Source organism: Aythya ferina (genome assembly GCF_964211825.1).
Source record: "Aythya ferina genome assembly, chromosome: 2".
Lineage (NCBI taxonomy): Eukaryota > Metazoa > Chordata > Aves > Anseriformes > Anatidae > Aythya > Aythya ferina.
This window is the reverse complement of record NC_140297.1, coordinates 80,505,227-80,519,708: the sequence shown is the minus strand read 5'-3', so window position 1 is coordinate 80,519,708 and position 14,482 is coordinate 80,505,227. Positions and strand designations below refer to the sequence as shown.

At 41.4% G+C, this 14,482-nt stretch overlaps 1 protein-coding gene across 3 annotated transcripts in view; it reads right to left on the bottom strand.

Annotated features, from left to right (window-relative positions):
- The window catches only part of CDH20 (cadherin 20), a 197,464-nt gene that overhangs the window by 19,722 nt on the left and 163,260 nt on the right, over positions 1-14,482 (bottom strand). For all 3 annotated transcript variants that reach the window (XM_084509039.1, XM_084509038.1, XM_084509040.1), the window contains exons 4-7: positions 8,556-8,850; positions 6,724-6,843; positions 3,336-3,503; positions 997-1,184 (exon numbers count right to left, since the gene is read on the bottom strand). In XM_084509039.1, coding sequence (XP_084365165.1) covers positions 997-1,184; positions 3,336-3,503; positions 6,724-6,843; positions 8,556-8,850 — 771 coding nt within the window. The remainder of the gene's footprint in view (positions 1-996; positions 1,185-3,335; positions 3,504-6,723; positions 6,844-8,555; positions 8,851-14,482) is intronic.

Below are 14,482 nucleotides of genomic sequence, written 5' to 3'. Positions count from 1 at the left end.
TAAAACTGTATTTGGAATAACCAAAGTCAAGCTTATCAACCTATGTACTCCAAATTAACTATTTTTCCCATCAATAAATAAATGAAAAATTACAGTAGATGTTTCATTCACCTTCTATTTCATTCCTGCAAAGCACTTAAGCACATGCTTAACTTTAGGGACCAGTGCACATAAACAAGAGTTGGAGAGAGGTGACCATAAATACATGCTTAAATGCTTTGCTGTAGGGCACACAGACTTGCAGGGTCAAATCTATCCCATGTGTTGTTCCATTTCTGTGCACAATTTTGTCCCAGGCTATTTTAAGGGAGAATATATTTCCTTATTAGTACACTAGATACATTTAGGCAGAAATATGGTTACAATTTCATAACCTAGAAACGGAGTTGAACTTCTAGCATTTCTGTAAGATTGTAGAATAAATATCCTATAGCAGGGAGTCTAGCAAAATAGTCTATTCCTTTCTGCATAGCCTGCGGTACAGAGCACTAGCAGTTTCACAGCTGCCATTTTAGAGACAGCTTCTTCTAGCCTAATTAGCATTTATGGATCTTCAAGCAGCAATTAAAAAAAAAACTGCCTGGGTTTTATTGGTTTATAAATAATTCTAAGGCATGCTTTATTATTGTTTGTGGGACACCAGAGTGAAAAATGTGTACAGTTCAAATGCAAATATTGATCTAATTTCTTGCATTGTAGGATAATTAAGCTACAGAGAATATTTAAATAGATAAATAGTGAATCAGAATATTCCTTTGGTGGGAGAAGACATGTTTATGCTGATGCTGTCCCCACTTCTTAAAGGCTGTGCCTAAGAATGCGGTCTGTTTTCATTTTTCAGCAATGATTGTTAAAGAAATGGTGTTTTATGGCAGGAAAGGGGCTACTGTCATGTAATGGGAACCAAGTTACTACAGGCATAAGGGAATATTGCACACATAAAATGTAACCAAGACTGTTAGTCATATAAATTACTATAAAAACGAACTTTACTACCTTTCTCACAGTTATGATGCCAACTTGGTAATTAGGATCAGTGTTAATATCGAAGACATCCAGTCCATCTCCATCCACAAGGCTGTATTTCATCTCTGCATTAATGCCTTCATCCAGGTCTTTAGCAACCACGCGGCCCACAGTGGAGCTGACGGGAGCAGACTCCAGCACGCTCATCTGATAATGCTCTGGCACAAGCAGCAGAGAGAGACAGGGGAAAGAAAAGCAAGTTGTGAAAAGGAACTGAAAGCTGCACAGTGGTTCAAAGAGTAGATCGGGGCAGGCCACGATACCACCTAGTCTGCCAGGAATCTCTCCCACCTTTCTTGGAGCTGAAACAGCAGTGTGATATTCTTGAAAAAGCCACAGCCAGACAGAATTGCTAGGGAACATTTTATTTAGGTGTTTGTCATATCAACAGGTTTATTCAAAGGGTCCTTTTCAAAACAGCAGTATACCTGAAAATGGGAACTCGAGCTAAAAAAATAGGGCAATTAACACCAGTGCAGTTGCAGCCATGATACATAGCAGGGTATGAAAAAAATATTAATAGGACAGGCATCTTTTATTAGATCAGCTTGTACAGCTGGAATAAACACAAACATTCTGAGAACCACAAATCTTTCTTCAGGTCTGTCCAAACTTCTTTTTCAGCCTTGTACAATGCTTTGAGAGCTCAGAAGCTTGCCTGCTTTTTTCCAAATTTAACAGTGACTCTATTAAAATGTACTATGTCTCCCTACAAACCTTGTCTTGAGCACATTTGGTGCATCACTAATTTGCTTAGCAGCAAGCCTGGGGAAAGAAAGAATGTCTATTTTAAAAATACGCTTTTTAAAAATATAAATGCCGTATCTAAAATACTTTCCTGCCATCATACTTTATGTCCAAACCTTCCTTGCTACACTCTGCCCAATTATTGAGTTTTACAAGGCAGAGTAATACCAAGGATAGGGTTTGATATATTCTCATTTTCCTTAATCAATACTTTGATATCAAATAGTTGCAATTCATGCCATTTTCAAAAGAGGATTGGCAATGATATGTTCAATAATTTGCTGTGAAAGGAGAAGAAAATTGGGGGTTGATGCTTCTTGCTGGTCTTAGTGGACTGTTTTGTTTTAGCAGTGCAACATGCAGAAACAGATGGAGAAGAATAGCAACAAATAGAACTGCAGGAGGTTTTGTTTCTCAGCCAGATAAGAAAAATTGGCAAAACTAAAATTGCTTGAGATTGATCTATGCTACCGAAAAATTTACTTTATTTAAAAAAAAAAAAAAAAGTGGAAACCTTGAAAGCTTTAGTTCAAACAAATCTAAAATGTTTCTTTCCAATTTTTAAAAGTAATATAGAATTATGCAGGTAAATTTGATCTAAAGTAATTTTACAAAAGAAAGAATAAAATATTGAAAATCTTGCTTTGAGACTAATTTCTGTAAATACAAATTATTGTTTCTGATAAGAGTGGAGGTGCCTTTCTTTCCATTGCATTAACTGTTGATGGTATATATTTTAGGGTTTAACTGTATATTCCCAAGTTTTAGATGAACCTTTACTGGAGAACACTGTTCGTGACAATGTACTCTACGCTAACAGCACAGTGATCAGATGCTCCTCTGCAGTGGCCTGGCTGGAGTGGTGAATGAATTATCTTTCAACTTCCAGTACTGCCACATGTCCCTGATATGATGGACATATGGACATCTTTTTGGAGATAGGATGAGGAAAGAACCAGGGCAGAAATAGCAGCCAAAGGTGATGGTTAGTCCGTTTCTTTCTTTCTTTCTTTCTTTCTTTCTTTCTTTCTTTCTTTCTTTCTTTCTTTCTTTCTTTCTTTCTTTCTTTCTTTCTTTCTTTCTTTCTTTCTTTCTTTCTTTCTTTCTTTCTTTCTTTCTTTCTTTCTTTTCTCTCTCTCTCTCTCTCTTTCTTTCCTTCTTTCTTTCTTTCTTTCTTTCTTTCTTTCTTTCTTTCTTTCTTTCTTTCTTTCTTTCTTTCTTTCTTTCTTTCTTTCTTTCTTTCTTTCTTTCTTTCTTTCTTCTCTCTCTCTCTCTCTCTCTCTCTTTCTTTCCTTCTTTCTTCCCTTTCTGTAAATTAATTTTCCTCCCCTTAAAAAAGTGTTGCTTTTGATGATTTTGGCCGTTGGAAACCTTTCTTGAACGACAAACTATTGAATGCTCCGTTTTGACATTTTCTGAAGGGAAGTTCCTTCTTTGATCTGAAATTCCGCTCATCTCCAGTTATCACTATACTGAGTTGGAAAATAGCTGTAATGAGAGCAAATAGCAGCTGTGCAGCCCAGCCACCCTTTTCTGCCCATCCTGATGTAGTGGGTACTCACTCTGTGGAAATCTGGGTGGATTGTCATTGACATCAGAGAGGGTGATGTTGACTGTGGTTGTTCCAGCTAATCCTCCCAGCTGTCCACCCATATCCTTGGCCTGGATAATCACTTCATAATATTCTTTTGCTTCTCTGTCCATGTTCATCAGAGCAGTCCTAATTAAGCCTGTGAGATTGAGAGGGGAAAGGGGTTTTGGGAGCAAAAGAAATGGCCATTAAAGAGTGCACAAACAAGGCAGGGTGGTCTTGCTCCTGCATCGTAGTCCCTGCACGAAGAATGAGACCAGACTGTGCATTCAGTCTCACCTTTGCTGGCACAGTAAAGTTCACCCAAATTAAATTTAGGCTAACAGAAGGTGTGAATTTTAAAGGAGCCCAGTTAAAGTGCATCAGCTGTGGGGCAGGCTGCCTGCTCAAAATTAAAACGCTGCCTTCCAAGGGAGCTGGAAAAGTATTTTGGGAACAGAGTGCGCAGCGCTGAATTACGGCCCTGCTCAGGCTGAAAACGTCCGTGCAAAAGGTGGAAGCAATGCGATCAGTGCAAAGCTACACCACGAGGAGTTTTACAGGGCACCCCTCCACACGCAGCCCTGGAGGCAAGCCAAGGAAAGCCACGGGCTTCGCTCGCCCTCTTTGGCCAGGGGCGACGGGAGCAGAGTTTGTGGGGCGCTGGAAATGCCGCCCTGTGGGAGCAAGAGGGCAGGGGTGGCCGTCCCTTTGCTGAGGGGCGACACTTCTGCGACAGGCCGTGAGGTGGCAGCAACGCTTCTCCTATGGAGGCTGCCAGCAGCCGGCCCCAGGAACGGGACGCTGCAGCGCCCAGGGCCCATGCCAGGCCGGGCAGGGGTATAAGGGTGTCCCACCACACGGCTGTGGTACATGTGGGGGTCCCACCACACGGCTGTGGTACGTGTTGGTGTCCCACCACACAGCCATAGCAATGGTGGGTGTCCCAGCACCCGTCCCCCTCAGCCCCAGTACCCACCCCGTTCGCGCATCTCAACATGCGATGCTTGCACATCCAGACACTGCTGGCCTGAGTGATGGGCGTTTAGTCTTTATTTTTAGCAGACAGACAATGTATGGGTTTAATAAAAAAGCAGTAAAAAGATATTGCATTGGCAATTATCGCTGTATGTAAAAGGAAAGAAATAGCGACCAGAACTGAACAATTTGCAGTGCACTATTTTATTCGTGCTACCTGGAGTCCTTAAGAGCCTCATCTTGCAAAGTTGAGCGACTCCCATGAAGTGCTGTAGCTCCTCAACTCTCATGAATGTAAATAAGATATGAAAACACATAGCACTTTGGAAAAGTATTTTCTCGATAAAGAAATACTTCGTATGGAATTTCCACTCCTGGCTTGTCCTTAATACAGCACAAGCTACAGCTAAAAAAGACACTGGTGCCTACATTTGGGGCCTCTTGTCCCTAGATGAGGGCTAGTTCAGCACACCAGCGCTCAGAGCCACGTCAGAGTCCCACACTCCCTCTTCTCCCACCTCCATCCTCCTCTGACAGGGTTGGCTCTTCTGGGAAAGCAGTGCAGATAACTGGCATTTTTTAAAGGAAAATGTAGGTTCCTACAAGGTCCCCATCACCTGGATGCTTGGCCTCCCTATGTAATGTCTGTTGGAGGGGATCATACTTCTCCAAGCAGGACACAGAGTAGTAGCCATGCAGGGAGTGTCCTATGCTTCTGCATACAACTGGTTGGCGAAGGAATAATCCCTTCCTTTGGGGAGGGCTCAGATCCTCCAAAATTAGGTGCAGGTATCATTTCTTTCAGCAGACTGAGTGGGGCTTACTTTTAAAGACTAGTAAAGAGCAGAGGTGATGTCCCTTCTTTTCTATAACAGACAAATGGTTTCTTGGGATGTGGGAGACTCAGGTGCCTTTCCCTACTACACTTGAGGGGACTTAAATCCACATTTTTTACCTTCTAGGAGAATATGATCACGGACAGGCCGTAAAAGTACTCTGGGAAAAAGTAGGAGGAGAATCTCAGCCCGTCCTTGAAGTGATTTACATATACATTAATATGACACTTGTGAGGCCAGCAGCAGCACTAAACCAGGAGCGCTATTCTTGAGCTAGTTTATGTTGGGAGGTGAATGATAAAGACCTCAAGTTCTGCTGGCAGACGAATATATTGAAATGGGTTGCCCACCACCATATGCTTTGCTCGCTAGCTGCCACTACAAAGGAATTGGTGATGATTTATGGACCAGTTCTGCTTTAGGAGAATGTGGGAGGGACAACTGCATTTTGTGGGTTAGAGAACACTGCAGGTCAGTTTGGGAAGCTCGTTTGAGTTCTGTGCCTGTGATGGGAGAACAGTTTCTGGATCACAACTGTATGCAGCCTAAATGGGTGCCTTGATGACTGCTTGTGAAGGCTGAGGCTGCCCTGAATGTATCCTGAGATGCAGGACTAAGTGACTGGGAAATTTCTAAATGGAGAAAGAGGATGTTTTCTGGGTTAAATAGCAACCAAGTACATGATTTTGTACTTAGGGACCTACCTTCTGCCTAAATTGCACTCCATTTGTTAAGTCTATACTAGATCTGAAGCTGAATATTGCCTCTGCTTTCTTAGAAATCATTCAACACTAACAAAAAATATGCCCTTATTTGTCCGTGCTTTATAAGCTAATTCCGAAATGAACATTACTGTTTTCGTATAGGGCAGACTTGCCACATACAAATTTGTCTTTGGATAATGCACCTACTCCATAAACTGCTAACTTTCAGAAGTGGATTATGTATTTTTTTTTCTTTTCTTTTTTTTTTTTCTTTTTTTCTTCTTATTTTGTACCCTACGGCTCAGCAGTGACTATCATCTCATGATTTTCTGACCTTAGCACTACAGATGCCCTTTAGAAACTGTCAAAACCTGTCAGATTCCTCTTTTGGATATAATCCTTAGCTATATACAGAAAAAGAGTGAGAAAGCAAGTAAAACAGAGAGGTTGTCTTGTAGATAAATTTAAGGTTATTAACAAGAACACCCTTAGGTAAAACTACTCTAGATAACTGCATCCTTCAACTTGTACTTTCCAGTTCTGGTTACCAAGTAGATCTGTTGAAGTCATCATTCCAGTGATAAAAGCCAACAAGGATGTTTGCAGCACTGAACACACACACAGCTCCCTAACTGCAGAATATAGTCATTCAAATGAAAATATCAGTGCAGAGAGCACATCCTTCTTCTGGCGTTCATTACAACAGTCTTGCTCTAACCCTTTCAGAGTGCTGACCTATGTTGGCTCCATGCCATTGAAACATGTTTCTGTGGCCACAGTCATGATGCACTGCTTTTTCTTTCTGCTTGAAATGTTTTCTTTCAGTTTTTACATTGGCTCATTCCCTGGTGAAATGATATACCTGTCCGAGAGTCCACAGAGAAATATGGTTGTCCTTGGAGAATACTGTACACTACTCTCGCACTGTTCCCATAGGTTGGGTCATCAGCATCTGTTGCTGTCACCTGGATAACAGAGGTGCCTGAAAAAATAAAACAACAAAACAAAACCAAACAAAACCGAACATGAGGTAAGACCTTGTGCGATAAAGAGCTATCTTGAAAAGTACACAGTTCAAAACAAATTGAAATGTCTAACAAGCTTTCCCACACCAAATTTTTCCATTTGATGCTGGAAGTGTTTGTACTTACTGCTCATACTTGTATCTCATTAGCACTAGAGATTAATAGGCATAAATTCATCAAGCATCTTTAAGAAGATATAAAAGTGCAAGTACTCTATGTACCATAGTTGCAAAATTGCTTATCTAACAGTACTTTGTGGTGGTTTGCAGACAGTGATTAGTGATATGCTATTTGCTTCTTTCCCCCCCCCTTTTTGGCTTTAAAATGTTATTTAAAGTAATTTCAAATAACATCAATAGGTATTCTGACATAAATCACGAATTGTCATGGATGCTGTAGGTTGACTAAGGGATGTAAATTGCCCACAAATATTGAGCACGAAGGGATGGATGTTTCTCTGAGATAATCTCTCTCCAGCATTGCAGTTTACATTGCATGAAGTAGAGATTATACCCTGCTAAAGTGCCTTGTGGACCCTGCAGAGATGCATATACTTTTCTTTCTTTCTTTTTTTTTTTTTTTTTCAATTGGTTTTCAAGGTCTGCTTCCTCTAAAGCTAATAATGGCTTGTAGGTGATGTAATTTATCAAGAGCAAGGAGAAGGTGAGATGTAACTGTTTGAAATATATGAGAGTTTTGACTCCTTAAAATGTCAGACAATGCCTTTATGAATGTATCTACTCTTCTACGTAATGTTGTGTGTTAGAAACAAATCTAGCGTTACTATATACACATTGGAAAAATAACCAAATTCAAACTACTTGCTAATATTAACAAACATTATTTCTGAATGGAACTTTTGAATTTGATACTTGTCTCTAGCTTTATGTCAACATCATACTGAAGAATGAGAAGTTGAAGCATATCGGTAACTTCAAAACATGTGATTTATCTCATATTATCTCTGTAATGATTTCTCTGGGCCAGAAAGCAATATGCATCTCCAAAAGGAAGAAAAAATCCAGAAAAAATAGTATTTTATGTGGCTATTGGAATTGCTATATGGTAACAGTGTAGGTAGGTAGGTGGGTATTTGCCTTCTGTCAGCACTGCAATAATGGGACTGTTTTTGACATGATCCCACTTTCTAAGAAAGTGTGGAGCAAATAGCACCAGATCTTTGGGATGCAGCCTTACTGGTTCAGAAGGAGCAAAGTTGCTAAAAATTGTTGTCATGTCTATAGGATTTCAAGGGCTCCAGGACACTATTTCGGCTCTCAGTATGACCTAACATAGGTTTCTAGAATTGTGTTATTTTCTGGCTGGTAATGGATGTCTAATGGTCATTACTGTTACTACCATCTGATGGCAGGGGAAAAGTGGCACTACACATTATTGCAAGTTGTCTGAGGATGACATGTTCAAATTACACCCTTTTTCAGCTCTTCAGCTCCCCTTCATATATATATATTTTTAGAGGTGCCCAGTGGATGGTGGTGTAAAGCTTACATTCCTTCTGAGGCAGCCAGGCACCCCTGGGGAAGCTCTCCTGTCCTGCAGCTTTCACAAAGGGCAAAAGCTGAGTCCAAGGAGTCAGGGAATTGATGTTTTGCTGACCATCACTAGGTTGGTTATAGGGGCGAAGAGACTCCACAAAATCTTGTCTTACCCACAGGTGACATTTCCGGTACAGAGGCTACATATGGTCCATCCAGGAATTTGGGCTCATTGTCGTTGATGTCTTGGATTTTGATGATGAACTCTGACTCCGGTTCCATTGGCCTGCCCGTTCTCCTGTCCAGAGCCTGTGCCCTCAGGGTGTACTGCGACCGTTCTTCCCGGTCCAGTCTCTGAATGGCATGAATGTCCCCTGTGGTATCATCAATTGTAAACACAATGCCAGCTCCCTCTCCTGAGAGGATGTATTTGATGGAACCATCTCCTCTATCCATGTCAGAGTGGAGCTGTGGAAAAGACCAGGACTCAATTAGACCATGAGCGGGGCAAGCAGCTGCTGAGAGATGCTAAGCACATGAATGTCCTGAGCATTTTGGTCTCACTGTTTGGACTCACAAGCTGGTTTTAATGAACTTGTTTTGCTGAAAGAGGAAATGCTTAGTAAAGCCTGTGTCACAGAGTTGCAATTAAAAACCCTGTTCTGTCTTCCCATTTCTGCACCCACAGCTGTGCCAGAAGAAAAGAGGGACTCCCAAACAGGAACAGGTTCAGTGTCTTTTTCAAATCTCACTAAGCACAAGAATTATCTTTTGCCCAATTGTAATGGCCATTGAGGAGGATTCAGTGCCAGGCTTGGGATAAGGAGAGGTCAGCAAAAATACAGACTGCTTGCTCACGTGACTTAAGAGAAGTTAGATATTCCACAGGTAGCATAACATTGGGCAGATGAGTTAAATCTGTTTGTGACCAAGGGTGAAGCAGTATGGAAGAGCTATTCAGCTACTGTCATGACTCAGAAATCTGAAAATTTTCATGTGAAAATTGTAGCAAAAAAAATTAAGCTGGACCATTACATCTTCAGGCAAGAATTATTGTCAAACACTATGTACGGTAAGCAACGAGGAACATTTGACTGTGGCCGTAGCAGTATATACAGATGAGAGGCATCCCAGATATTCTAGGGAATTACCAAACGGATTTATTGCATGACTGCTAATTAGTTCTGAGCAGCCACAGATTGCTGAGAATGCAATAGAACAGAGGAAAAGTAAATGCAGTGCTAATTATCATCTAAAACAGAGAAACAAATCATCCTGGGGACTACCATTCTGTTAGACACCTGGTTCCCTCTGAAATACTGGAATGACTATCAAAAGACAAACAAATCACTTAATTTCACTCACACTATGAGGCTGCTTAACCGTAATGCTCATGCTTCTGTGCTTTTGAGGAACAGAGCATAAAAACCTGACCAATGCTCAGAGAATGGTGCTGGTTCAGTCCTAATGAGCAGGACAGTAATAGAACTGAGGAGCAAGAATGAAAATGAGATTCGCACCTGATGAGATCTCATCAGGTGCGAATACTGTTCTCAAATGAGATTATCATATTGGGAAATAAATAGGAATTTAATTATTATTAATATTATTATTAACGATAAAAAAAAAAAAAAACAACACACCACCCAATTATCAAAGTGGCCTCACTTCAGTTAAGCACATTTTAAAATGCACATGAGCTAGTTTTCTCAAGAGATGTGGTCAGAAATAAGTGTAAATAAGTGCGTGTTTAATGCTTTGGTGAATTCAAAGGACATATAGGAATAATTGTGGAGGATGGGGCCAAATACAGGTAAATATCTTTACTAGAGAGAAAAATCTTGGAATAACAAACTGGATATATGAACACAGGACTGGTGGGATTTGAAGAATGAATGCTGATGGAAAATTCATGTGGAAAAGCAGAAGTCAAACCACATGGATTTGATTAGAGGCTATTCTCTCAAGCAAGCAAGAAGAAATCTCATCTCTGAGTTGAGACATGGAAACACAGACAGAGCTATACAAAACTTTATCATTGAGGAAAAAGTTTTGTGGAGATGTGGACAAATTGTGTTATCTGACCTAAGCATTTCTAATGCAAGTGGACCAGCTCTTTAGCTGTTATAGGGCACATGATCTTATCAACTTCATTGCTCACAGACCATTTCCCCAGTGATGGGTCTGGATGGAAGATGCTCATTCTCTGGTGGTTGTTTTCCTTACTTGCCTCTAAGTGCAGTGCAATACCTACACAAAATGTGGGTCTTGAGCTGTTTTTAGGGTAGGTCTGAGGTGGGATCTATGGATTTTCTATGGCACTTGCCACCCTGGAGAGGGGCCTGTACTTAGTGGCACATTGGCTCTTAAAGACTGGTGTGATGACGATTGTTAAAGGCAGGTACCCATCTGCCACAGCAGAACTCCAAAGTGGCTGTAAGAGCTAAAGGTACAGATTGTGACAAGTGTCTTGTCAGGTAATTGATACTTCATTTCATCTCTTTTCTCCTGGTCTCTGCCTGGCTACTGCATCTGAGAAACATTAGTCCTTTGGAGGAATGCTGGCAGCTCTCAGGTGATGGATCAGCTAAATGCAGGAAGAGCAAGCCCAGACAATACATGTATTGGCAAAACCAGCTAAATTTAGATGACTGCCATGTGTATTAATTCTTACATAGGCACCAGAACTGCAAACTGGCGTATCTTCAGGAAACAGCATTTTGTGATTAATTTAAAGAAAAACCTAGTGGTTGTCATTATTTACCCTAAGCACTCATAACTCAGAGATTATCATTGTTGTAGCTAGTAAACAAGATGCTTCCAGAAGGAGGACACTATTATAGCTTTTCAAATTGATTCAGCTACATCTTGGGCATTTATTTTAGTGCATCAGTGCGTCAGTGAGAGAGTGCAGCTGCTCAGACAGATACAGATGTTAGACCTGACTGGGGAATTATAACTGGGCCTGATGGAAGAAAATGTGTTTTGGAACATCAGCGAGTCTTCATTAAATTGGAAAAAGGAAAGAAAAAGTAAAAGGCAAAGGCAGAGAAAAGACACAGGAAAAAAATGAGAAGAGGAAGAGGAAAGGAAAAAGAAAAAAAGAAGAAGAAGAAGAGGAAAAAGAAGAAAAAGAAAAAGAAGAAGAAGAAGAAGAAGAAGAAGAAGAAGAAGAAGAAGAAGAAGAAGAAGAAGAAGAAGAAGAAGAAGAGAAAGAAAGAAGAAGAAGAAGAAGAAGAAGAAGAAGAAGAAGAAGAAGAAGAAGAAGAAGAAGAAGAAGAAGAAGGAAGAAGAAGGGAAGGGAAGGAAAGGGAAGGGAAGGGAAGGGAAGGGAAGGGAAGGGAAGGGAAGGGAAGGGAAGGGAAGGGAAGGGAAGGGAAGGGAAGGGAAGGGAAAAAGAAAACATTTTAAAATAGCAGACGGTGTCCTGGAAAGTTCAAAAGACTTAGAAGAAGATACTGAATAAAATAATGGGTTAAATTACACCTCTGTCCAAAGCCCTATTTGGAATGAATGCATTTGTGTAGGGAGCAAACCAGGAATGACCATGGCACACTAATAAGAACTTGGGAGTACAAGTTCTCTGTCTAACTGTGATTTGTTAAAAGCATTGGGTCTCAACCAAGTCAAGGCAATAAGAAATGTTAGCAATAGTTCTGCAACTTCTCATATAGCCTGCTCTTTATAGACAAAACGAAAAAAAAAAAAAAAAAAAAAAAAAAAAAAGAGGATAAGAGTTAATAATTACAGACTATAATAAGTCAGAAAGAATTTGGTGTCCAAAGGGACTGATGCTCTCACACCATTGCAATGACAAGCCCAATATCAGAACAGTACAGTTTTGAAGTGTATGTAGAAGTCACTGTACTGAAAAGGTGATCCAGTATTAAGCTGGCTCTGTTTTATGGGTGGTACAATAAATTGTGCTGCCATGTGGCTGACACAAAAGTAGGAGGAATTCATTTGTACTTTCTCCTCCATATTAAAGAATGAACTATGGGAGGGATGAAAGAGATAAACCCTGAGAAATTGTTACCTGCATCAACCCAAGCTGCTGCTTTTGATAAGGATAGTACAAAGATTAAGGAGGCTGTATCTGCACCTAAACGACATGTTTTTCTGGCAAAGAGCATGTGCAAGAAAGTGGTGTTTCCAGGGGCATCTCAGGGAAGGAATCATGCAGATCCTCTAAACACGCTGTGATTCTGTCCTTGACGTGCTCTCCCATCTCTGCCTCCAGGGACGTAGCACCTGCAGGGGATTTTTGTGAGGATGCATGAGAGTATTTGGTTGATCTGGAGTGATAGTCTGTAGACAGGATGCATTTTATTCACTCATTCAGCTGCTGTGGTTCAAATGCCTTGTTCCTTTGAAAGAGGGCTAGAGAGTCTCTGACACTGTGAAGTGGTGAAATCTGTCACCAATTCAATTACTGAAGCAGTTTGGGATGCTGGACAAATGTGGAAAATGCCTGTTGCAGCACATGTGGGGGCTTTGGTTTCCCTAGTTCATCCTATTAGCCAATAATGGCCACCTATAAGAAAGCTGAAGTCTTGTATTTATCTGCTGTGGGGAAACCTCTGAAGCTAAGATACTTTACGTTAGAATAATGAGCACTGGAGAAAAGCAAAAATTGTACTGACTTCACCTCAGGAAGCTTCCTTCCATTTCTCTGCCCAATAGATATTTTACACCATGCCTCATAGGTACGTAGGAAAGAACATTTGTTACAGCAGACTTGAAAATTGTATTAGGCAAGCCTGGACCCAGGGTTCAAGTCAAAGTTATTTTTGGTTTGCTCCAGTATTGCGTGGCTAGCCAGAAACAGCCATACAAGAGCATCAGAGGAGCTACTCTCTTACGGGAAGCCTTCAGAGTATGAAATAAATATAACTGGATCAATGCTATATGCTGTTTCCTTCTGACATGGGTTAGAGAAAGCAGACAGACAACAGCAAGGCCCAGCTAGCAGGACATTGCAGGGTGCTGTGGGTGGTTCGGGTTAGGGGAGGCTCTGCCTGTCCAGCAGGAGACACAGGGTGGTTTCAAGGGCTGGTGCTCGCACTGAGGCTGTGGGCCTGAGGTCCTTCTGCATAGCTCCACGCGAGCTATTTCTGTGCCTGCCTGGGGTGACTTGGGCTGAAAAATTTCTGTCCTGCCAGAACAATTAATTCATCCCACAGCCTATTCCCTGCTGACCCCTTTCCTAAGGATCCCTAAGGAACAGGCAGCATGGATGATGGCTTGTAGTAGCTACAGCTACTACAAGCATGCAGCTACAAGATGGCTTGTAGAAGCTGCAGCTTCTTCCAAGGCCTGCACCTTCAGCTGTTTGGTGAAAGGGGAGGCCTTTCCCTCCCGGCAGCCACCACCCTTCAACACACCGCTCCCCTGGCTGCTGGGTGCCCAGCTTAGGGATGGGAGAGGATATCTGAGCCCCAAAGGCCCATTTTGGCAGCATGATTCCCTGGTGGGTGGTCTACATGGAACAGACCTATGAGGCCTACAGAGCAATCTAGCCAGCAGCTCACAAGTGTGTGGGGTTAATTGTCCCTGTTAACCCTGAGAGATAATGAGCCCTTCTTGCACCTGTGCCAACCCAGCTGTGGTGTAGGCCATCCTGGAGAGAGAGAGCTCACTCAGGGCAGCTTGGCCCTTTGTGTGGTGGAGCATGAAGAGTCATCGCTGCTTCCCTCAGTTTGTCCGAGCTGAGCAGGAGCAAGCTCAGGAGCACTGCTGGCTGTGCCAAGTTTTTGTGCTCCTAATGACACAAGTCTAAAGAAAATATAATTTGGCTTTTTCCAGTACTTGCTGTAGCTAAAATTCAACTCACAGTGTAAGTCTGGATTTCTTTCAGATGAAATTGAGTACATGAAATAATATGTTTGGCCATTGTTCCAAAGCTGTGAATTGCATGAAAATAAATATTAATTTCTTTAATCAATAGAGATATCATGAGCAGAAAAGCTAGGTACAGAGATGAATGAAGACTAATGTGGTCTCATTTGATGGCAATCACTAGTAATACAACTGCTATGAGGGGAAGGAAGGAGAGCACATCTTGCTGTCAGTCACACAAGAATAAATCAGGAGGAGGTCC